Source organism: Panthera uncia, chromosome E1, assembly GCF_023721935.1.
Source record: "Panthera uncia isolate 11264 chromosome E1, Puncia_PCG_1.0, whole genome shotgun sequence".
Taxonomy (NCBI): Eukaryota; Metazoa; Chordata; class Mammalia; order Carnivora; family Felidae; genus Panthera; species Panthera uncia.
The window spans coordinates 31720911-31746775 of NC_064814.1; the positions used below are offsets into that span (position 1 = coordinate 31720911).

A 25865-nucleotide genomic window follows, 5' to 3' on the forward strand; every position below is an offset into this window, starting at 1 on the left:
TTAAAAGAACTGTAACATTTCAGGGCCAGGTTATGGAAGAGGAGTTTCCAAGGGTGACAGAAAAGCCAGCTGGGTAGGAAGGAGGAGTGTAGCATCACAGAAATGAGAAGAATGTTTCAAGAGTTTATGGAGGACAAATATATATGGAGCTCCTACCATGTATAAGGCTTTGTGCAATTGACAGTGATGTTCCAAATATGTGTCTGAGGCTACAGGCTTTATTATAACCACCTTTTTTTTAATGTTTATTTTTGAGAGAGACAGAGAGACAGAGCATGAGTGGGAGAAGGGCAGAGAGAGAGAGAGGGAGACCCAGAATCTGAAACGGGCTCCAGGCTCTGAGCTTTCAGCTCAGAGCCTGACTTGGGATTTAAAGTCGGAAACCACGAGATCATGACCTAGGCTGAAGTCAGACGCTTTACCAACTGAGCCACCCAGGTACCCTTATCATAACCACCTCTAAAGCTAAGCCTGGATTCAAAGTTTTTTCTCAGTCCAAACAGCACTCATTTCTCTCACCATTCCCAAATCCACTTGAACATGCAAGGTCACCATTTTTAGAAGTTCTATATTTTTAGGTTAAAAGAAAATAAATTTCTCCTCAGCCATAACAGAAATATTCAGATTACTCCTCTCTAGTATCTCTAGAAAATGGCCCAGTAAACAGAATTATTGTAAGCATCAAGTTCAATTAAATATATATAAAAGCACCTTTCCCTGGCACTTCACAATTGTAGGCATTTAAAAAACATGTTTCACAGCATTAGCACTCTGTTGAGCTAGTGTGTAATAAAGCTTTATTCAGCTGAATACACATATTAGAGTATTTTAAAATGAAGAAGCTAAAATTTATTATGTACCTTTTCTGTGCTAAAGACTTTATATTTGTTAATTTGATCTTTCCAATAACCCCAGGAAATATTACTTTCCACCTGAAGGAGATGAAACTGAGTAACTTGCTGCAAGTCTCACAGATGGTAATTTCCTGAGATGTGATAGAAACTCAAATTTGTACGACTCCAAAGCTCATGCTCATTTGTCCATAGCAGTGCCTCTCAAACTTTTTCATCAAGTGACCACAAATTGCAAAGGAAAACACACCCATATTCCCAGGAGGCTTTGGATGATTACAGAGGTATCCAGTTTGAACTGGATCTTTCTTCTTATATTTATCCGAAAATTTATGTTTGCATTTTACTTTACAATATATTCGTTTATTTAATGTGTTTTAAGTAGCTTACCAGTTAAATGATTCAATTCTTCCCTCTCAAAAAAAAAATTTTTTTTTTTTTTTGAGACTCTGACAGCATATGAAGGTACATAAAAATCTCATAGCTTTGTTTAGTTCCTAGTGCCTGGCCTCATAAACCTGGATCCTACTTTGAAAGCCTAACTATAGAGCAAAATGCATTAAAGAAATCTTAAAAATTTTCTGACAACAATTATAGGCAATTTCTGACAATAATTATAGGCAACTCAAGGGTCAAAATAAGATATTAATAACGCTTAATTGTAGGACTACAGATAGAGTCTACTTTTAACTCTCCACTGTCAATGAAACTAAGTTCTAAACACGACCGGTTCCACTGAGTTTGAGCAAACTAACTGAAGGACTAACCCTGAATATGTTAACACCACCTCTTCTTCACCCAAGACTGGTTGCTTTATAATCATGAATTCTCCTTACGTTTATGCAATGCCCAGTGTGCCCAGATGTGACTCATACTAGTAGTTAGCAATGAGTGGCAAACAAGCCTTATTTTGATTTGTCCTACCAGACTTTCCCCGCCTTACCAAATGGGGGACAAACACTTCTTCCTTTCTACTTCCCAACCCCCACCCCAAGATGGGCTCACAATTTGGAGGTAGTTCAGGGTAGAAGAAAGGGTACTAGGTTTTAATTTTTGTTTCAAGAAAACTGTCTAAGCTTCTATGTCCTTGTTTTACACCTCGTGGTATGATTGTGAGCATTTAAAATGTGTGGGATTTGCTAAAGTGCTCAACGTGTTTCCTTCCTTAGATCTTAAGTAGTTAGGGAGCTCTGATTTGCAATATTTAGGCAATTCCTTTAGGCTAGGGGGAAAAAATCAAGGCTAAGAATCTTACCAAAAGGTAGTGAACGAGTTACTCCCCTAAAGAAATCATACTCACCTAGCCACAGAAAGACTGCGTAAACCACCTTCCAAACCGCCTCAATTCCCTCAAAGTTCTCTTTCAGAAGCGGGCCCTTCTCAACTCTGTACCAGAGCAGGAGATCTTGCGTAGCCCAACTACTTCCTCTTAAGAACGGGAGCCCAGCCCACCACGGGGACATTACTTGCTTACTTTTCCAGCTACTTCTTAAGCCAGGTAGGCGCTGAACCAACGGTCTCTAAAACCACCATGCTTCACACTGGACTCGCGGAGAAAGAGAGTGGGTGAGTGCGGGGATTGGGCGCCCAGTGCTCCCCGCGGCGTTGGGGGGCTGGCCCACAATCCCTCGCGCGGGCGAGGGCCGGAAAGGAGAAGGGGGAAGGCAAGGGGGACACCCGACAAGAAAAGCCAAGAAAGTGGAACCCTATAATGGAAACACGGATTAATCCTTATATGACCATTCTATATCCCAAACCGGTAACTAGCCAGGGTGTGCGTTACCCCCATTCAGGGAGCTCATTCCTATTAATAACTCTGAGGTTTCCACTCAAGGGGCAGGGCTGAGGTGAGATGTCATGTGTAGGGCCTGGTCTCTGTCTTGCGGTCTTCATCCATCTTTTTACTGTCAGGATGTGCATTTTATGGGGAAACCCTACATGATGGGATTTGGAAGAACCACGACTAAAATGGTGCGGATGCTTGAAAACCTAGCATTCCTCCTCAGTAAGGCCAAGTCCTAGGCCTCGAGCAGTCAGGCCGCAGACCCCGCCCCTTCCGCTTACGTGTGGCGTCACACGGCGCGGGCCGGCGCGAGCGTGCGGCGTTGTGGCAGGGGTTTAGCAACTTTGGGTTGGCGCCGCTGCGCGCGTGGGTGTCGGGCTTTGAAATGCAGCGGGATTTAGTGAGTTTCCCGCTGTCCCCAGCGGTGCGGGTGAAGCTGGTGTCTGCAGGTTTCCAGACTGCTGAGGAACTCCTAGAGATGAAACCATCCGAGCTCAGCAAAGGTAATGACTCCTGATGGCAAGTTGAGGTACACGGACCCCCGTCTGTGCCGCCTCCATCTCGGTTCTTCCGCCTTCAGGCTTCAGCCCAGTGTCCGTAGTTTCCTCCGCCCAACGCTGCGTTTGTAAGGTGAAACCGCTCCTTGACTCCAGTTAAACACGATTTGAACGGTTAGAACTGTGGCCTTGAAAACTTTTACTCATTATCTCATTTACAACTCAAGAAGAGCCCTTTTAACGTGGATTATTATGTACAATATGTTGATGAAGGAACAGATGCTTGAGAGGTTAAGTAACTTTTTATGATGACTGGGCTAGGATATCGTGGAGCCAGGATTGGTACCCAGACAGTTTATCTAGTTTTCGCTGTTCCAAAATCCAAGGGGCAAGGGATTACATTTGAGAAATGGAGGATTCGTGAGAGGATTTGAGACACTGAGCGAGAAAGGGAGCAGAATCCCCAGAACTTGGAGAAAGCAATACAAAGAAGACATTGCTTCTTTTATGTCATTCACTGGAAAACAAAACAAAACATGCCCCCCCCCCCCAAACCTCTTATTCCAGAACACTGTAAATGATACATTGGTGGGAACCACTGTGTCATGAGGTATACAAAAATGAAGCTGTATGCTGTCAGTCCCACTCCACATGCTACATTATGGTGTGCTCAGAACTGTCCTCTTAAGATAGAACAAAATTTTAAATCCTGGCCCTCAACAATGGAAAATAAGGAAGTTTCAACTTGTCATTCAAGAATAAATGTAGACCGAAGTTAACTGTTTTAAATCTTAAGCTGCACATTGCCTCCCAAATTTTAATGGGCTCTTTCAATATATTGATTTTACAAAAAAGAAATGAGAGAATCTGCATGATAATAGCTAACAGTTATTGAGCATTTTGGATGGCTTCTGTATTCTACCAAACTTTTCAACATGTATTGTGTTATTTCCGTTTCACAAAAGAAAAAAATCTGATGGGGAGCCTGGGTGGCTCAGTCGGTTGAGCGTCCGACTTCGGCTCAGGTCATGATCTCGAAGTTGGTGAGTTCGAGCCCTGCGTCGGGCTCTGTGCTGACAGCTCAGAGCCTGGAGCCTGCTTCAGATTCTGTCTCCCTCTCTCTCCGCCCCACCCCTGCTTGTGCTCTGTCTCTGTCTTTCAAAAATGAATAAACATAAAAAAAAAAAAAATTTAAGAGCGTTTTACAAAAGAAAAAATCTGAGGCAAAAAAAGTAACTTGCCCATACTAAGTAACTACATAGTAAGTGGTTCAGTCAGGGTTTACAAACCCAAGAAAGCTGACTCCAGAGTTTAGACTCTTTAGTTGGGCATGATTTTCATTTCCTTATCACCATTGTTGTCTTTTGTTAGCACCAAATTTACATTCATATCCTAACTAAATCAAGCACTGACATATCAAATTCATAAGTGATGTCACCTTCACCATTGTTTCTTTCATTAGCAGCTTGTTTTTGTTTTTTTAATGTTTATTCCTTTAAAAAAATGTTTTAATGTTTATTTTTGATAGAGAGAGTGCAAGCAGGGGAGGGGCAGAGAGAAAGAGACAGAGTGTGAGCAGGGGAGAGGCAGAGAGAGCTGTCAGTGCAGAGCCCGATGCGGGGCTTGAACTCATGAACCGTGAGACCATGACCTGCGCCAAAGTCGGAAGCTTAACTGGCTGAGCCACACAGGTGCCCCTGTTTATTCCTTTTTGAGAGAGAGACCATGAGCAAAGGAGCAGAGAGGAAGAGAGAGAGAAAAAGAGAAGGACAGAAGATCCAAAGCAGGCTCCACACTGACAGCAGTGAGCCCGATGTCGGGCTTGAACTCACAAGGCATGAGATCATGACGTCAGCCGAAATCTGGTGCTTAACTGACTGAGCCACCCAGATGCCCCAGCAGCTTCTTTTGTAATTGCCATTTCCTTAAGCCATATTGTCTGATAGGAATGAAATTGTGTGGATAAGGAAGCATAAGTGTATTGTTTAAAATATTTGTGCATTAAAATTATTCTCAGTAAATAATTTTGAAGTGATATATGAATTTTTCATGACTGTTTCCATAAAAATTTTTATTATGAATAATACATGCACATATACTTCTTTTTTTTTTCAATTTTTTTTTCTTTAATGTTTATTTATTCTTGAGACAGAGACAGAGCCTGAACAGGGGAGGGGCAGAGAGAGAGGGAGACAGAATCTGAAACAAGCTCCAGGCTCTGAGCTGTCAGCAGAGAGCCTGACGCGGGGCTCGAACCCACAAACTGTGAGATCATGACCTGAGCCAAAGTCCGACGCCCAACCGACTGAGCCACCCAGGCACCCAGTGCACATATACTTCTTAAAGTTAAATCTTGTTTTAGGCAGTTGGAGGCCATTTTGTTCTCTTCTGAAAATAATTTAAATACCTTATTACAGCAAGATAACTATGACTTCATGGGACCAAAAAGGACTGCGGGTACATTTTTATTTCTACCTCTAGATACTCTTGTAAGTATTCAAATGCTTTAAAGGTTTAGGTTTCTGAATTCTATTTTTGAGGTAATAAGTAAATCATAAAGTATGTAAAGAGTAAAAAATATAGATACTTGCCTTTATTAACTTGAAAAATTCAATAGTGGAATGTTACGTTTTTATGTTTCTTTACTCTTGGCATCCCTCTTATTATGTAAAATTAGAATTAATGAAGACAATCCAATAACATGTTAGACTTTTAAATTTCTAAAATCAGGGTGTTTTGGTTTTTTTTTTTCCTTATTTTACTTTCAGAAGTTGGGATATCTAAAGAGGAAGCATTAGAAACTCTGCAAATTATAAGAAGAGAATGTCTCACAAATAAACCAAGATATGCTGCTGTAGCTGAGTCAGGCAAGAAGTGTACAGCACTGGAACTTCTTGAGCAGGAGCATACCCAGAACTTCATAATTACCTTCTGTTCAGCACTAGATAATATTCTTGGGGGTGGAATACCCTTAACCAAAACAACAGAAATTTGTGGAGTACCAGGTGTTGGAAAAACACAACTATGGTAAAGTTAAATGTTCCCCTCTTAAGGGTAGGCTTAATAACATTTTATGTAAGTAATAGAATATGGTGCTGTGGGTCTATATTCAGGAGACCAAAAATGACATGTATGTGCTCTTAATTGTGTGTGTGTGTGTGTGTGTGTGTGTGTGTGTGTACATGCATCAGACAAAAATCAATTTGCCATTTGTGTTACATCAGCACCCCATTTTGATAAATTGACATGGATTATTTTGATATCCAAAAACGTTTCTTTTGCAGCATTGTAATGTGTTCATTAGGGTAAATAGGCAGTCTTCTATTTTATTATATAATTAATTCCTGGGAGTATATTTGAGAGTCAAATATTTGAAAGTACATTTATGTATAAGAAAGGGTTTCCTTCCCAGAGGCCTAAAAACCACTAAAAAATCCTTAGTCGTGGTTTTATGAGTATACCCCCTGCCCCACTAATCCAAATATCAATTGATATACGTATATTTGGAGCAGAGAGTTAGCCACATCTGTAGCCTAATGGTGGTACCTAATGGATGGTGATGTGGCATTGAAAACCATTGCCTTAGAGGATTATGATTATGATGATGATTATGATTTGGTCATTCAGCTTTCTCTTGACAGTATGCAGTTGGCAGTAGATGTGCAGATACCAGAATGTTTTGGAGGAGTGGAGGGTGAAGCAGTTTTTATTGATACTGAAGGAAGTTTTATGGTTGATAGAGTGGTAGACCTTGCTACTGCCTGCATTCAGCACCTTCACCTTATAGCAGAAGCACATATGGGAGAGGGTAAGTTAGCAAGTGATCCTCTTTCTTCTGTATAATAAAAGTAATTTGCAATTGTACCTTTCAGGCCTCAGCAAGAAACCATTTAGAATGAAGCTTAATGACTTGACAGTGTCCTAGTGTTCAACCTTCAGATCTCTTTTACAGAATTAGAAATGCCACAACTTAGTCTGGCTTTTTCTTTTCTTTTATGACCCTTGCTTCTGGGCCACATAACTTGTGTGTGTATTTCAGTGTATGATTTCAAATTATCATGCTCTGACCTGCCAGGTGTAAATTAATGTTGTTGGACACTTAACGTAAGTAAATGTTGTCCCAGTGCATTCAGTATATTCAGTGCATTCAGTTTATATTGACTGCCATACTGGCTTTTTTAATAAACCAAAGGTAGCTTTGAAAAACCATGTTGGAAATGTTTGGAATATTAAGCTGATTGACTTTAGGGGGCTCTGAGTAGAATGTAATTGACTTCATGGCTGTTTAATTGTATCATTAAAGTGTTTGGGAAGTTTTTTTAAGCTTGTGATGTAGAAAGAGTGTTTGATTTTTTAAAAAACATTTAAAGATGGGATACCTGGGTGGTTCAGTCGGTTAAGCATCTGACTTTTTTAAAATATTTATTTATTTATTTATTTATTTATTTAGAGAGAGGGAGAGAGAGAGAGATTGAGAGAGAGAAAGCGTGAGCAGGGGAGAGGCAGAGACAGAGACAGAATCCCAAGCAGGCTCCACCTCACCAACTGTGAGATCATGACCTGAGCTGAAATCAAGAGTTGGTCGCTTAACCAACTGAGCCACCCAGGCACCCCTTAATTTGCAGTCATATGAAAAAAAACAAAGAGAAATTCCGTTATGTTACTTCTATTCAATGAAAGTAATAACTAGAAATACGAAAAGGCAGGCATTAAGACTGTAGTTGTATATGTGTATAAACAGTTTCTCAATAGCGTAGTATGTAAGGAAACAGTGGAGAAGGTGAAAATAAGAGGCCAGGAATTATGCAATGATAGTTTATAGTAATTTTGTTACAATTTTGTTATCTTTCAATTCAAGTGGAGAGTTTGTTATTCACGGTGAAGCATTTTGTTTTTCAAAGGTATTGTTTTCCTACTATCACCAATATATCAAAACAAATAAAACTAATTATTTTAAGATTGTTTTGTTTATTTTAGAGCACCCAAAGGCTTTGGAGGATTTCACTCTTGAAAATATTCTTTCCCATATTTACTATTTTCGTTGTCGTGACTACACAGAGCTATTGGCACAAGTTTATCTCCTCCCAGACTTCCTTTCAGAACACTCAAAGGTATGGCTCAAACTATTGAAATATAGTTAACCTTTGGAGTATCTTTGGAGGTGTTTGAGTAACATGAAAAATAAGTAAATAGTATAGTGGCATAAGCCCATTCAAAAATCTCTTCCTTGTTCTACAGTTTATTTGTATTTTCATATATTTAGCATATATATATTTTATGCCCAAAGTAAGAAATTGAAATAATATAGAAAGAGGTTCTGCCTCCAGTAATGGTGGAATACTGAGGCAAACTCTGTAGAAAGGTATAAAATGGAAAATAAAGCTACCCTTCTATTGTTTCCTAATACCTCTCCCTAAAGTTGACTACTATTGTTTTTTGTGTCTTTCCAAAAATTTTTTTATGTATTTTGCAGTATTTTAATATTTGTTAATGGGATAAGACTGTAATATGGTTCTGCACCTTCCATTTTGGTTTAGAGTTTTGCCTATCTTTCTATATCACCACATGTGGATAGACCTCATTCTTTTTGTAGCTACATATTATTTCATTTTAAGAAGGTGCTTTTTGCTCTTGGTGGGAACATAAAATGATACAATTGCCTCAGAAAACAGTATGGCAATTCCTCAAAAATTGAAAATAGAATTACCATATGACCCAGCAATTTTACTTCTGTGTATATAACCAGAAGGATTGAAAGCAGGGTCTTGAAGAGATATTTATACACCTGTGTCCATAGCAACAATATTAATATTACCTAAAACATGGTAGCAACCCAAGTATCCATTGATGGATGAATAGATCAGCAAAATGTGGTATATACATACAGTCTAATTTTGACATATGCTACAACTTGGATGAATCTTGTAGACATTATGTTGAAATGTTGATTTTGTTGGTGAAATAAGCCAGTCACAAAAAAAAAAAAAGATATGCTGTATTCTACTTATATGTGGTGTCAAGAGTAGTCAAACTCATGGAGACATAAAGTAGAATGGTAGTTATTAGGGCCTAGGGGGAAGAGGAGAATGGGCAGTTATTGTTTAATGGGTATAGAGTTTCAGTTTTACAAGACGAATATTTGTATTTTACTATATAAAAAAAATTGGGGAAAAATCACCTTAATTTATTTAACCAATCCTATTATTGGTGATCTTTTAGATGCTATTATTAATAATTGTTTGGAGATAATCCTTACACATACCATCTTGGGGTACATTTGTAAGTATGTTTATAGGATAAATTCTAAGTATTAGAATTACATTAAAGAGTATATGCATATTTAATTTTGATAAATATTACGCATGAGAAAGATTCTCTTTGACCAAACTTTAGTCAGCCTCCTCTGTGCCTTCTTTTTCAATAGGCCTTGAACTTCATCCACATCTTGTCTTAGGCCTGACTAATCCAGTTCATTACTGTGAATAATCCTGCTGTGAATATAGGGGTACAATAATAAAGAATCCTGTAAATTAGACTCTCCTACCCTTCATACCTGATCAACCTTGGTATCTCAAGTTCCTCATTCCCCACTTTTGATGTATATGTCTTTGGTCTGCCTGTAGCAAGAATTGTGTTAGGTCACTTTAACAAGAATCCTACCCCTGATGTCTCCTCTTAGTAATTTTCCATTTTTTGACACTCACCCTGTTCCTTGGCTATAAATCCCCACTTGTCCTTGTTGTATTTGGGTTTAAACCCAGTCTCTCTCTCCTGTTGCAAAACCCCTATTGCTAAATTTTTCAAAAATTTTAAATGTTTATTTCGAGAGAGAGCACAAGTGGGGGGAGGGGCAGACAGGGGGGAGAGAAAGAATCCTAAGTAGGCTCCACACTGCCAACTCAGAGCAGGGCTCGATCTCAAGACCATGAGATCATGACCTGAGCTGAAACCAAGAGTCAGATACTTAACTGATCGAGCCACCCAGTCGTCACCCTGTTGATATCTTCTTGAATAAATTCTTCATTACTGTTTTAACAAGCGTCAGAATAACTTTTTTGGTTAAAAAAAATTTTTTTTTATTCTTAAGAAGACTCCACACCCAGCATGGAGCCTAACGTGGGGCTTGAATCAAGACCTGAGCTGAGGGGCGCCTGGGTGGCGCAGTCGGTTAAGCGTCCGACTTCAGCCAGGTCACGATCTCGCGGTCTGTGAGTTCGAGCCCCGCGTCAGGCTCTGGGCTGATGGCTCGGAGCCTGGAGCCTGTTTCAGATTCTGTGTCTCCCTCTCTCTCTGACCCTCCCCTGTTCATGCTCTGTCTCTCTCTGTCCCAAAAATAAATAACGTTGAAAAAAAAAAAAAAAAAAAAAAAAAAAAAAGACCTGAGCTGGAAACAAGTCCGACATTTTATTTTCTGGTGCCCCAGAATAATTTTTTTTTTTTTTTTTTACACAAATTGCCCTTTAAAAAGGTTGTACCAGTGGATCAAAAAAACAAGACTGAACTATATGTTGACTACAAGAAACCCACTTTAGGATTGGCTTGCTGGCTCAGTCACTGGAGCTTGTGACTTTTGATCTTGGGGTTGTGCGTTTGAGCCCCATGTTGGGTGTAGAGATTACTTAAAAAAAATAAAATCTTAAAAAAAACATTTTAGATATAAAGATACTTGTAGATTAAAAGTAAATGATCAGAGAAAGATCTATCATGCCAACACTAATCAAAAGAAAGCAAGAGTAGCTGTATTTAGAGAACAGACGTCAAACCAAGGAAAGTTATCAGGGATACAGAGGGACATTACATAATGATAAAACGGTCAGTTCCCCAGAAAGACATAACAGTTTCTAACATGTATGTGTCTGACAACAGAACACCAAACTACATGAGGCAAAAACTGATAGAAGTGCAAGGAGAAATAGATGACTTCACTATTATATTTGGAGACTTCAGCACCTCCTAGAAATGGACGGAAAACCAGTAAGGACATAGATGAACTCAATAACACCATCAGTCAATTGAATATAGTGGATATCCGTAGACTACTTCAACAACAGCAGAATACATGTTCTTCTCAGTTCATGTGGAACTTTCACCAAAATAGACATTTTCATAATCTATTAGATTTCCTGCCTGTTCTTCTAAGGGCCCGTTTATCTTTCCTGTAAATATCCTTTCTCCATTCTGTGAATTTTCTTTTCACTTTCTTGATAGTGCCTTTTTTTTTTTTTAAGTTTATTTTTATTTTTTTGAGGGAGAGAGACGGCAGGGGCAAGGGGTGGCAGAGAGAGAGGGAGAGAGAGAATCCCAAGCAGACTCCACACTGTCAGCACGGAGCCGGACACAGGGCTCAGTCCTGCATACCTTGAGATTGTGACCAGAGAGAAATCAAGAGTCGGACACTCAACTGACTGAGCCACCCAGGTGTCCCTTGATAGTGCTCTTTGATACACAAAAGTGTTAAATTTTGGTGAAGTCCAATTATTTATTAGTTGTTGTTAGGTTTTTGGTGTCATGTATAAGAATCTATTGCCAAATCGATGATCATGAAAATTTACTTCTCTAAGTAGGGGAGGAAGAAGTTTTCTTCAACCCTCTGAAAGTCCATGGATGGATCTGAAAAAAAACGACAAAGGCAGCATAACAGGAGAAAAGCACACAAATTTTACTGAATTTTTATGTGTACATGGCAGCCTTCTACAAGACAACCCAAAGAAATGACCAGAACAATAAACTTTTATACCTTTTAGGCAAAAACATGTAAATATGTGAGGAATTGATGAAGGGATTTGGGCTAGAGGTGGTAATTTGTGAAGAAATAATTTTGAAAATAAGAATTAGTTTAACAGGGGCACCTGGGTGGTTCAGTCTGTTGAGCATCTGACTTCAGCTCAGGTCATGATCTCAAGGTTCATGAGTTTGAGTCCCACATCAGGCTCACCGTTGTCAGTGCAGAGCCCCCTTCAAATCCTCTGTTCCCCCCACATACCCCTCCCCCACTCACGTTCTCTCTCTCTCTCTCTCTCTCTCAGAAATGAAATAAACATTAAAAAAATTAGTTTAACAAGGTTTGTTTATATGCCTTCTCAGCCCTAAATACCCTGTCTCTGGTGATAAGGACATCTCCTTTTCTTCTGATACCTTTCATACAGGAGATTTATCTCCTTTCAGGGAACAAGGGAGAGAGTAGGAGGTCAAAGTGACCTTCCTGCTTCTGTCATTTTCTCAAACTTCAACTTAAGATATTCAGTATGCCAAGGTGCCAAATTTGAGGGTAGCATGCCTGAAATACAGGTTGATCTATAAATATACATCAGACCAGTTAATGCCATGCAACATGTAATAGAAGATACAAAAAGGGGAAATAGGGGCCCCTGGCAGGCTCAGTTGGTGGAGCATGTGACTTTTAACCTTGGGGTCATGAGTTTGAGCCCCATGTTGGATGTAGAGATTACTTATTTATTTTTCATTTTTATTTATTTTGAGAGAGAGAGCGAGCGCACACGCAAGCGGTAGAGAAGCAGAGAGAGAGAGGGAGAACAAGAATCTCAAGCAGGCTCTGCACTGTCAGCACAGAGTCCAATGCAGGGCTCCACCTGGCAAATGTGAGATCATGACCTGAGCTGAAATCAAGAGTTGGATGCTTAACTGACTGAGCCACCCAGGCGCCCGTAGAGATTACTTAAAAAAAAAAAGAGTGTGTTGTTTAATTTCCACATATCTGTGAATTTTCCAAATTTCTTTCTGATGTTGGTTTCTTTTTTTTTTTAATTGTTTTTTAATGTTTATTTATTTTTGAGAGAGAGGGAGACAGAGCATGAGCGGGGGAGAGGCGCACACACACACACACACACACACACACACACACACACAGACTCAGAAGCAGGCTCCAGGCTCTGAGCTGTCAGCACAGAGCCCGATGTGGGGCTTGAACCCAATGAGCTGTGAGATCATGACTTGAGCCGAAGTCAGGCACTAGTTGACTGAGCCACCCAGGCACCCCTGATGCTGGTTTCTAATTCCATTCCATTCTGGTTAGAGAAGGTAACTTTATGTGATTCATCTTTTATATTTATTGACACTTATTTTGTGACCCAACATCCAGGTCTATCCAGGAGAATGTTCCATGTGCATTTTCGAAGAATGTGTATTCATTCTGCTGCTTGAATGGAACGTTGTATATATATTTATATGTTCATTTTAGTTGGCTTCTAGTGTTAGGTTTTTTCTTTCCTTGTTTATCTTTTGTCCAGTTCTCTCCATCACTGAATGTAGGGTGTTGAAATCTCCAATTGTTATTGTAGAATTGTCTCATTTCTTTCTTTAATTTTGTCAGTTTTTGCTTTAGATATTTTAAGGTTCTGTTGTTAGCCCTATTGTGTATATGTATTGATGATTGTTTCTTTCTTTAAAAAAGGTCAGTTTGTCTTTATTGGTAAGCAGGCAGGTGGTAGGCGAGTCAGGATGCTGGGGAGCAGCTGAGGAGAGGGTTCTGCAGTTGCCATCACAGTATATAATTGCTATATCTTCTTGATGAATTGACTCTTTTATTATTATACAATTATTTTATGTAAATTATTATTTATCATTATTCTTCTTTGTCTCTTGTAACAAGTTTTCTCTTGAAGTCTCTTTTGTCTGATATTAGTATAGCTGCTACAGCTCTCTTTTGGTTACTGTTTGCAGGCAATATCTTTTTCTATCCTTCCACTTTTAACTTATATGTATTTTTGAATCTAAAGTGAGTCTTTTGTAGAAAGTCTGTAGTTAGATCATTTTTTAAAAATCCATCTGCCAATCTGTGCCTAAGTCTCTGACTTAGGGTGGTTCAACTTAAAATTTTTTTTCTTTTACAATGGTACAGAAGTGGTACACATTCAGTAAAAACTACATCAAATTTTGATCTTTTCTGGGCTGGTGATACTTTGTCCAATACCCTCTTGTGTTGCTGGATAGTGGCAGTGAGCCACAGTTTTCAGTCAGCATGCAATCACAAGGGTAAACAACCAATACGCTTACAACCATTCTGTACCCATATTACCATTCTGTTTTTCAATTTCAATATAGTATTCAGTAAATTATGAGATATTCAGTGCTTTACTGTAAAATAAGCTTTGTGTTAGATAATTTTGGCCAACTGTAGGCTAATATAAGTGTTCTGAGCACATTTAAGGTAGGCTAGACTAAGCTATGATGTTCAGCAAGTTAAGTGTATTAAATGCATTTTTGGCTTAACAGTATTTTCAACTTGGTATAGGTTTATTGGGATGTAACCCCATTGTGAGTTGAGGAACATTTCTATTTTATTTCTCAAATTCTCCATTACTGTCTTCTTTTTTGTTAGATATTTTCCAGTGTACCATGTTGATTCCCTTCTCATTTTTTATCATGTATTTTTTAGTTATTTTATTAGTTGCTCTGGGGATTATAATTAACATCCTAATTCATAGCAGTCTAGTTTAAATTAGTGCCAGATTAGTTGCAACAGTATATAAAAATCTTGCTGCTGTATAGCTCCATTTACCCCCCGTTTATGTTGTCATTGTCACAAATTGCTTCTTTATACATTGTGTGCCTGTCAACATAGAGTTATAATTATTTTTTTATATTATTTCTATATGGATTTGAGTTTCTGTCTGGTGTTCTTTCATTTTCAGCCAGAAGGACTCTGTATAGTATTTCTTGTAGAATAGATCTAGCAATGAATTCTGTTTATCTGGGAATATCTTAATTTCTGCTTCATTTTTGAAGAATACTTTCGCCAAATTCACAGTTCTTGGTTGGCAGTATTTTTTCTTTCAGCAATTTGTATATGTTATCCTATCACTTTCTGGCCTTTGAGAACCAATGAATGAATGAGTAAATGAATAAATACACACAAACATGTGTGTGTGTGTGTGTGTGTGTGTGTGTGTAAAATCTCATTTTTACCTCTCCATTGGTATGCTGGTAAATGTTTAGTGACTGGCTTTCCAGGAAAGAAAATTTATGCACATATATGCATACATGTTTATTATAAAGTTGCTGATATAAAGGATGTATAGTACACCATTTATAAATAATAATAAAATGTAGAATACTCTCTTTTTTTTTTTTTTTTTTAGTTTTATTTATTTAAGTAATCTCTACACCCAGTGGGGGGCTCAAACTCATAATCTGGAGATCAGGAGTTGCATGCTCTTCCAACTCAGCCAGGCAGGTTCCCCCAAATGGTACTCTTTATTGTAAATCTGTAGCCAACTAAGTCTTACAGAAAGCTTTCATTGATTTGATTTTTTTATGGAGATTAATTTCACATAATAAAATTCACCATTTAAAAGTGAACAATTCAGGGGCACCTGGGTGGCTCAGTTGGTTGAGCATCCAACTCTTGATTTTGGCTTCAGGTCATGATCCCAGAGTTGTGTGATCGAACCTCGCATTGGGCTCCATGCTGAGCATGGAGCCTGCTTGGGATTCTCTTTCTCTCCTGCCTCTCTCCCCTGCTCTTTCTCTCTTTCTAAAAATAAATAAATAAATAAAAATAATAAAAGTGAACAATTCAGTGCAGTTAGGACATTCACAATGTTGTCAACCACTACTTGTATCTAGTTCCAAAACATTTTTATTACCCTCAAAGGAAACTCATTAAAGAGTTGCTCCCTTTCCTCTCCCCCTGCAAAGACCCTGGCAACCACCAATCTGTATTCTGTCTCTATCGATTTACCTATTTTGGATATTGCATATAAAATGGAATCATAAGATACATGATCTTTTTGGTCTGGCTTTTTCACTTAGCATAATAGGTTCAAAGTTCATCTGCTTTGTAGCATGTATCTGTACTTCATTCCTTTTCATGGTGGAGTAATATTCTGTTGTATGTATACACCACAATCTGTTTATCCTTTTATCTGTTTGGGCAGTTTCTACCTTTTGATTATTGTAAATTGTGCTGCTATGAACATGTATATACATACTTTTTTTTTTTTTTGGTACCAGTTTTCAGTTTTTTGGGGCATATACCTAGAAATGAAATTGCTGGGTCATGTGGTAATACTGTGTTTAATTTTTTGAGGAACCACCGAACTGTTTCTTCATAGTTGCTGAACCATTTTACATTCTTACCACCAACATATGAGGTTTTTCGTTATTTTAATTTTGCTAAACTTATGTATCCTTATCTAACCTATGGAATTGTTTGGCAAAATCACACTACCAATTAGCATTTGATTGCTATCCAGTTCAAAAGAAGTTGCTAACCTCATGGTGAACAAGTACTATTTTAACGTGAATGCTGATTGATATTTTTGCTTATGTTAACAAGTGTGATGAAAGTGAAACAACAAAGGCATATTTTTTAAATTGAAGTATAATTGATGTAAAATATCCTGTTAGTTACAGGTGTACATTATAGTATTTTGGTATTTTTACACATTATGAAATAATCCCCACAATATGTCTAGTTACCATCTGTCACCATACACAAAGGTATGTGTGTATGTCTTTATATGTGGGCTGTCTTTCCCTCCTGGAGGTTCTTATCCAGGACTCAGTTCTGTTGCCTCCTGTTTCATTGATGCCTTCTCTCACATCTGGTCTGAGTTAACTTCCCTCTACTTTATCACCTACTTATTCATCATCATTTCACCCAGTGTAGTTTCTTTATAACTCCTAGTATTATCAGAAATTATTCATGTATTTGCTTGCATGTTAATTGTCCTTTACTCCACTAGACCATAAACTCCAAGAGAACAGGGACCTTGTCTCTTGTTCCCCACTGCCTGGAACAGTGACTAACATATAGTAGGCATCAATAAATATTTGCTGAAAGAATGAATACTCTAAATAAAATATAAAAATGGCTTCCTTACACATGGCTTTATCAAATTCTCTTCTTTAGTGTAATCCTCATTAGATAGAAAAATATATAATCTTACAGGTTTTTAAAACTTGTTTATATTTGGATTAGTTTGCAAATTCTGTTTGTTCTTGGATTTTAGATCTTGGACTATATTGTAACTGTCATGATGAAAATATTTATCATCTATAAGTGAACCTTCTTGATTAGAACTTCAACACAAACCTGTCTCATGCTGAATTCTATATTATAACAGATTCTGTAATGATTAATTGCCTTATAGTATATTTAAAATTAAGGGGAGAAAGTATGCTAAGAATTAGGTTTTGAAGAAGGTATAATAATTTAATATTTGATGATTTTTTTTAACCAAAAAATCTTGAAGGTAAAATGACATTGAATCGAAGAATTTGTTTTACTAAGACTTTAGAAGTGCTTTTTATCAGTGTAAAATGCCTCTGTAACGATTGTGTTATAGTGGCAAAGTATAAGAAAATTACTTCTTTTTCTTTTGTTGAATTACCTTTTTAAGTTGATAAATTATCTTTTGTTTTTAAAGTATATTTATTTTTGAAAGAGAGAGAGCATGCACATGAGAGCATGAGCATGGGGTAGGGGCAGTGAGACCCAGGACTCTGAACTCAATCTTAAGCAGGCTCCACGCTCAGTGTGGGGCTCAGACTTGCAAACCATGAGATTATGACCTGAGCTAAAATCCAGTTGGATACTTAACTGACTGAGCTGCCCAGGTGCCCCAAGTTGATAAATTATCATACCAGAGTACATTTTAACTTTCGATTAATGCAGAAAGCATTGGGTGAATAGATTTATAACTCTCCAAAATAAAGCTTTTGGAGAATTAAAAATAGAAATAGAAGGATTTTTTTCCTGCAATGAACTATGCTTTTTGGATGTCATTTTTAAAATTTTAACACCAAACTTAATATCCTTATCTCTTCCACATTTAGGTTCGATTAGTGATAGTGGATGGTATTGCTTTTCCTTTTCGTCATGACCTAGATGACCTCTCCCTTCGTAGTCGATTACTAAATGGTCTAGCCCAGCAAATGATCAGCCTTGCAAATAACCACAGATTAGCTGTAAGTATTATTAGTCAAGAGAACTTTATAATGAAGTCAAGATTGTATAACATAGTAATGTCTAGAAATAGCAAAATAGAATTTGACTAAAAGCAAATAATGCAGACACAGTTTTGAATGTAGTTTTGGTTTGATTTCTGGAAAAAATTAATTCTAGACATAAATGTTTCTATCAGTTTTCCTAGAGAATAATAAGCATAATCAAGATGCTGTATTTTATTTTTATTTATTTATTATTTATTTATTTATTTTTATTTGTTTTATTTTTTAAATTTACATCCAAGTTAGTTAGCATATAGTGCTATGATGATTTCAGGAATAGACCCCTTAATGCCCCTTACCCATTTAGCCCACCCACCCCCCCACAATCCCTCCAGTAACCCTCTGTTTGTTCTCCATATTTAAGAGTCTCTTATGGTTTTGTCCCCCTCCCTGTTTTTATATTATTTTTGCTTCCCTTCCCTTGTGTTCATCTGTTTTGTCTCTTAAAGTCCTTATATGAGTGAAGTCATATATTTGTCTTTCTCTAACTAATTTCACTTAACATAATACCCTCCAGTTCCATCCCTGTAGTTGCAAATGGCAAGCTTTCATTGTTTTTGTTTGCCGAGTAATAATCCATTGTATATATATACCACATCTTCTTTATCCATTCATCCATCGATGGACATTTGGGCTCTTTCCATACTTTGTTTATTGTCGATAGTGCTGCTATAAACATGGGGGTGCATATTACCCTTCAAAACACCACACCTGTATCCCATGGATAAATGCCTAGTAGTGCAATTGCTGGGTCCATAGGGTAGTTCTATTTGTAGTTTTTTGAGGAACCTCCATACTGTTTTCCAGAGTGGCTGCACCAGCTTGCATTGCTACCAACAATGCAAAAGAGATCCTTTTTCTCCACATCCTTGCCAACATCTGTTGTTGCCTGAGTGGTTAATGTTAGCCATTCTGACAGGTGTGAGGTGGTATCTCATTGTGGTTTTGATTTGTATTCCCCTGATGATGAGTGATGTGGAGCATTTTTTCATGTGTTGGTTGGCCATCTGGATGTCATCTTTGGAGAAGTGTGTATTCATGTCTTTTGCCCATTTCATCACTGGATTATTTGTTTTTTGGGTGTTGAGTTTGATAAGTTCTTTCTAGATTTTGGATACTAACCCTTTATCTGATATGTCATTTGCAAATATCTTCTCCCACTCCATCGATTCCCTTTTAGTTTTGCTGATTGTTTCCTTCACTGTGCAGAAGCTTTTTATTTTGATGAGGTCCCAAGAGTTCATTTTTGCTTTTGTGTCCCTTGCCTCCAGAGACGTGTTGAGTAAAGTTGCTGCAGCTGAGGTCAGAAGGTTTTTGCCTGCCTTCTCCTCTAGGATTTTGATGGCTTCCTATCTTACATTTAGATCTTTCACCCATTTTCAGTTTATTTTTGTGTATTGTGTAAGAAAGTGTTCCAGGTTCATTTTTCTGCATGTCGCTGTCCAGTTTTCCCAGCACCGCTTGCTGAAGATACTATCTTTATTCCATTGGATATTCTTTCCTGCTTTGTCAAAGATTAGTTGGCCATACGTTTGTGGGTCAATTTCTGGGTTCTCTATTCTGTTCCATTGATCTGAGTGCCTGTTTTTGTGCCAGTACCATACTGTCTTGAAGATGCCATGTTTTAAAATGGACTTGTTTGATAAAGAAATACTACCTTTGGTAATTGCAATCTTGGGTTTTTCTTGTCTAAATATACTTGATTTTTTGGGAGGCAGCTGAGTGACTGAGTCAGTTGAATGTCCAACTTCAGTTCAGGTCAGAATCTCATGGTTCATGAGTTCGAGCCCTGCATCAGGCTTGCTGCTGTCAGTGCAGAGCCCTCTTTGAATCCTCTGTTCCCCACCCCCCCTCCTCCCCTGTCTTCTCTCTCTCTCTCAAAAAAATAAACATATAAAAAAATGTTTTTTTGAGAGACAGAGCGTGAGTGGGGGAGGGGCTGAGAGAGGGAGACACAGAATCTGAAGCAGGCTCCAGGCTCCGGGCTGTCAGCACAGAGCCTGACGTGGGGCTTGAGCTCACAAACTGTGAGATCATGACCTGAGCCCGCAGTTGGACATTTAACTGACCAAGCCACCCAGGCACCCCTAAAAAAAATATTTTTAAATAAATATGCTTGATGTTTTTCAGGTAAGCTCTTTTAACATCCCCAGTTTTCTTTTACTCTGGGCCTTTTTATTAGTACGTGTTGTATAATCACAGACCCAGACCGATAGAAAATTTACGTAGTGTGAATAACCTGGATGATTGGAGATGGAGCTAACTCTTCTAGATTTCAAATATGAGGTTAGACGTAAACATAAGTTCAGAAGTGAAGACATAAAAAGGAGTAACAGTCTTTTTTTTTTTTTGACTATTTGCCATCACTTTCCACTTCTGCAACCCCATGCCACCTTCTCACACAAATACACACACTTGTCCAGGAGGGAGATGGGAAAAGAGTAAACTGCTTAATTTTTTTGTATTTACCCTAATTAGAGAGTCTTTAGCACATATCCATGATGCAAGTAGATAAAGAACTCCTTGATGAAATCATTTCAAAACATCTTTTTTTTTTTAGAGTTTTTATTTATTTATTTATTTTGCCATATACCAAAAAGCATAGTGTCCTGTGTTTGAATTATTGTCATTAATTTGTAATTTAGCATTCTGTTAATATCAGTGAAGAGCGCGCAGTAGGGGGCACTCAAGACTATTGGGTTGCATAGTTCCTTAGGGTTTTTTATTTTTGTTTTTTTAACAAATATTTTTGATTTTCTGATTAAATAACTAATCTAAACAGTGGAATACTACGCAGTGCTTAAGAAGAGTAATTTAAATATATAATGTAATGTAGTAGAGTAATGTAAATGTAGACATACTAGCACAGAACAAGATATATCCAGATATATAATTAAGTGAAAACATTCAAGTCACATTATAATATATTTTATGTGATCCCACTTTTGAGAAAAATAAAAATTATATATGTGCATTTATATTTACATGGACAAAAAGATCTGAAAGGATCAAAATGGTCATAATGACTACTTCTAGAAGTAGGATTTTGTAGGGCTGAGGACATACTTTCCCCTCTTACTTTATAAATTCTTCTTTGCTTGATTTTTAATTTCCAAGTTTCTATGTATAGAATCATGTGTGACCTTTGACAATAAATACATTTCACTGGGCGCCTGGGTGGCTCAGGTGGTTGAGTGACTTCGGCTCAGGTCATGATCTCAAGGTTCATGGGTTTGAGCCCCAGTCGGGCTTTGTGCTGATGGTACAGAGCCTGCTTCAGATTCTCCATGTCCCTTTCTCTCTGCCCCTTCCTCACTCTCGCAGGAGTACGCTCTCTTTCTCTCTCTCTCAAAAATAAACATCACAAAAAAATTTAAGGGGCACCTGGGTGGCTTAGTTGGTTGAGCGTCCGACTTCAGCCCAGGTCATGATCTCGCAGTTCATGTGTTTGAAAATCATGATCTTGCAGTTGGTGAGTTTGAGCCCCACATTAGCGCAGAGCCCACCTCGGATCCTCTGTCTCTCTTTCTGCCCCTCTCTTTCCTTGTGTGTGCTTGCTCTCTCTCTCTTTCTCTCTCTCTCTCTCAAAAACATTAAAAAATTTTTTTTAATATATTTCACAATTTTTTTTAAGTTTATTTTTATTTTTGAGAGCGAGAGAGCAAGAGCATGAGCAGGGGAAGGGCAGAGAGAGAGGGAGAGAGGGAATACCTAGCAGGCTGTGCATTGTCAGCATGGAGCCTGACGCGGGCCTCAAACTGACAAACCACAAGATCATGACCTGAGCCAAGATCAAGAGTCGAATGCGTAACTGATTGAGCCCCCCAGGCACCCCTACATTTCACAATTTTAAGTTATATATGTTTTCTATAAAAGAAGTTTTAAACTTTCTAAGTAGAAAGTAAGTAAATTATCTATTACCCAGAGATGATTATTGTTGAGTTTGGTATACATATTTTTCCAAACTTACCCTTTCTCTATATATGTATATGGACATATTTTTTTTATTTTTTAAGGTTTTTTAAAATTTAGTTTTTAATGTTTGTTTATTTTTGAGAGAGAGACAGAGCATGAGTGAGGGAGGAGCAGAGAGAGAGGGAGACACAGAATCTGAAACAGGCTCCAGGCTCTGAGCTGTCAGCACAGATCCCTACATGGGGCTTGAACTCACGAACAGTGAGATCATGACCTGAGCTATAATCGGCCACTTAACCGATTGAGCCACCCATGCGCCCCTAAGATTTTTTTTAAAAGTGGGGCTCAGACTCACAACCCCTGTATCAGGAGTTGCATGCTCTATGGAAAGAGCCTAAATGTCCATCAACTGATGAATGGATAAAGAAATTGTGATTTATATACACAATGGAGTACTACAGGGCAATGAGAAAGAATGAAATATGGCCCTTTGTAGCAATGTGGATGAATTGGAGAGTGTGATGCTAAGTGAAATAAGCCATACAGAGAAGGACACAGATACCATATGTTTTCACTCTTATGTGGATCCTGAGAAACTTAACAGAAACCCATGGGAGAGGGGAAGGAAAAAAAAAAAAGAGGTTAGAGTGGGATTAAGCCAAAGCATAAGAGACTCTTAAAAACTGAGAACAAACTGAGGGTTGATGGGGGGGGGTGGGAGGGAGGGGAGGGTGGGTGATGGGTATTGAGGAGGGCACCTTTTGGGATGAGCACTGGGTGTTGTATGGAAACCATTTTGACAATAAATTTCATATATTGAAAAAAAAAAGAAAAAAAAAAGAGTTGCATGCTCTACCAACTGAGCCAACCAAACACCTTTATATAGACGTTTGGTTTTTTTTTAACTTTCACTATTTTTTTTAAGTTTATTTATTTATTTTGAGAGAGAGAGAAAGAGAGAGCCCACGTGTGCACACAGGGGAGGGACAAATAAAGAGGGAGAGAGAAAATCCCAAGCAGGCTCCAGGCCCAGCACAGAGCCCAATGTGGGGCTCAGTCTCAATGACCATGAGATCATGAGTTGAACTGAAATCAAGAGTCAAACACTGAAGGGACTGAGCCACCCAGGTGCCCCAAAAAAGTAACTTTTCTTAGGCTTTTCTGATACCTTAGGACAGATTAATTTGGTGCACGAAGTAAATCAAGATAAAGCACAGATGCTTACAGACACAGTTCAAAGCTATGGTAGCTTGATGCTAAGATGCTGAGTATTGTTCCTAGGGAAAGGAGCTTGGTGATGCTGCTCTCCCTGTCTGGGTACTCTCTGCCTCTATAATGGTTCACTGCAAAACAAATGCTTTAATGCTGTATTTGCTTTTTGCTTTTTTTTTTTTTTTTTTTTTTTCCATAAAAGTGAGAATCCTCTTTGGATTTATTTTGGTTAGCAAAAACAGGTACTAATGTAGGTCTTTCATAAAAGTGAAATGGCATAACAGGAACTTTTGAAAATCAGGAGATACCTGTACTCTGTAAACCAGTGCTGTCTGATAGTACTTTTCTGCGAAGATGAAAATGCTCGGTGTAATATAGCAGTTGCATAGCTATTGAGCACTTGAAAAATGGTTAGTGCTACTAAGGAACTGAATGTCTAATTTTAATTTAATTTTTTAAAGAGTGTTTTTAAAAAAAATGTTTATTTTTCAGAGAGAGCACGAGCAGGGGAAGGGGAGAGACAGAAAGGGAGACAGAGAATCCCAACAGGCTCTGAGCTATCAACCATAGAGCCTGGTGTGGGGCTTGAACCCAGAAACTGTGAGATCATGATCTGAGCCAAAATCAAGAGTCAGATGCTTAACTGACTGAGCCATCCAGGGGTCCCAGATTTTACTATAATTTTTAAAAGCTCTATGTGTAGCTAATGGCTGCAGAATTGGATGGTGCACCTCTAACCAAAAAGTGGTGGTATAAATAAATATCCCAGTTACTAGAGTTTAAATACTTGGTAGTCTGTAAAGGGTATTATTCAGCATGTTGGGGATGCCAGTTAATCCTGTATTTCAGGTAATTATCAGTTTACATTCCGCTTAGCTTGTTCTAAGATGCATGGCATGAGGTAGTACATGGGGAAGCCATTGTGGCACTTAAGGGAAGAGGAGCTAGAAGAAAATGTGTCGTCCAGTTGGTGGCTAATTGAAATCTAGATGGAGCACAGATTTCTCCTTTGTAGACAAATAAAAATACCACTGCAGTGGGAATAGCCAAACAGCCTTTTCTTTCTCCATTTTCTTATGGAACTGATGACTTTTTCAGAACAGGTAACTTTTTTCATTGCTTTTCATAGAAGTTCTTTATCAGTTTCAGCTTGCAATTGTATCTGTCATATTTCTGGTGGGAAGGTCTGTATTGGAAGAATATTTAAAAGAACTCTTTCTGGAGAATTTGGGGCTGGGAAGTGCCAGATAATCTTTTACTGTATTAAGTCAGCTTTAAACACTCATTTTCTCTACTTTAAAATTACTGTCCTTCATTTTGAGGCAAGGGAAACAAAAACAAAAATAAATTATTGGAACTACATCAAAGTAAAAAACTTCTGCCCAGCAAAGGAAACCAATGAAACTAAAAGACAGCCTACTGAGTGGGAAAAGATACTTGTGAATGATATAACCAATAAGGAGTTATCCAAAATATATAAAGAATTTATACAACTCACTGCTTACAGGGCAGAATAAATGTCTTTTGGGTTAGGACAGTATAAAGAAAATTAAAAAATTTATACAACTCAATACCAAAAAACACTGAATAATCCAATTAAAAAATAGGCAGAAGACCTGAACACATATTTCTCCAAAGAAGACATACAAATTGCCAACAGACACATGAAAAGATGCTCAGCATCACCAATCATCACAGAAATGCAAATCAAAACCACAGTGAGATATCACCTCATACCTGTCAGAATGACTAAAATCAAAAACACAAGAAACCGCAAGTGTTGGTGAGGTTGTAAAGAGAAAGGAGTCCTCAAGCACTATTGGTGGGAATGCAAATTGGTGCGGCCGCTATGAAAAACAGTATGGAGGTTCCTGAAAAATTAAAGTAACATGTGATCCAGTAATCACACTACTGGGTATTTACCCAAAGGATAAGAAAACACTAATTCAAAAGGATATATGCACCCCCATGTTTATTGCAGTATTATTTACAATAGCCAAGATATGGAAGCAACCCAAGTATCTATCAACAGATGAATTGATAAGGAAGATGTGTGTGTGTGTGTGTGTGTGTGTGTGTGTGTGTGTATACACACACATATATAATTGTTGAATGACTATATTGTACACCTGAAGCTAATATAATACTATGTTAACTATACTGGAATTAAAAAATAGAGGGGTGCCTGGGTGGCTCAGTCGGTTAAGTGACTTCAGCTCAGGTCATGATCTCACAGTTCATGAGTTTGAGCCTGGCATCAGGCTCTCCACTATTAGTACAGAGCCCTCTTTGTTTTGTTTTGTTTCCCTTAAAATGTTTTAATGTTTATTTACATTTGACAGAGAGAGCATGAGTAGGGAAGGGGCAGAGAGAGGGAGACACAGAATCTGAAGTAGGCTCTAGGCTCTGACCCGTCAGCACAGAGCCCAATGCAGAGCTCAAATTCATAAACCATAAGATGATGACCTGAGCTGAAGTTGAATGCTCAACCGACTGAGCCACCTAGGTGCCCCAGTGCAGAGACCACTTTGAACCCCATCTTTCCCTCTCTCTCTGCCCCTCCCCAGCTCATATTCTCTCTTTCTCAAAAATAAACCTTAACAAATTTTTAATTAAATAAATAAATTTAATTTA

The 25865-nt window shown here is 38.1% G+C and overlaps 2 protein-coding genes across 7 annotated transcripts in view; one reads left to right on the forward strand and one right to left on the reverse strand.

The window, feature by feature from the left end:
- The window catches only part of TEX14 (testis expressed 14, intercellular bridge forming factor), a 122159-nt gene extending 119688 nt beyond the window's left edge, over positions 1–2471 (reverse strand). For 2 of the 6 annotated variants that reach the window (XM_049637761.1, XM_049637758.1), the window contains exon 1: positions 2326–2467. The gene's annotated coding sequence lies outside the window, so the exon portion shown is untranslated. Of the gene's footprint in view, positions 1–2151 lie in introns of all 6 variants that reach the window. The other 4 variants (XM_049637764.1, XM_049637759.1, XM_049637762.1 and 1 more) reach the window with 4 other exon arrangements.
- Positions 2472–2942: 471 nt separating this feature from the next.
- RAD51C (RAD51 paralog C) overlaps positions 2943–25865 on the forward strand; it is a 36427-nt gene continuing 13504 nt past the window's right edge. Inside the window, exons 1-5 of the mRNA XM_049637796.1 lie at positions 2943–3137; positions 5900–6158; positions 6773–6939; positions 8109–8242; positions 17931–18062. Of these exons, the coding sequence (XP_049493753.1) occupies positions 3020–3137; positions 5900–6158; positions 6773–6939; positions 8109–8242; positions 17931–18062 (810 nt within the window). The 5' untranslated portion in view covers positions 2943–3019. The remainder of the gene's footprint in view (positions 3138–5899; positions 6159–6772; positions 6940–8108; positions 8243–17930; positions 18063–25865) is intronic.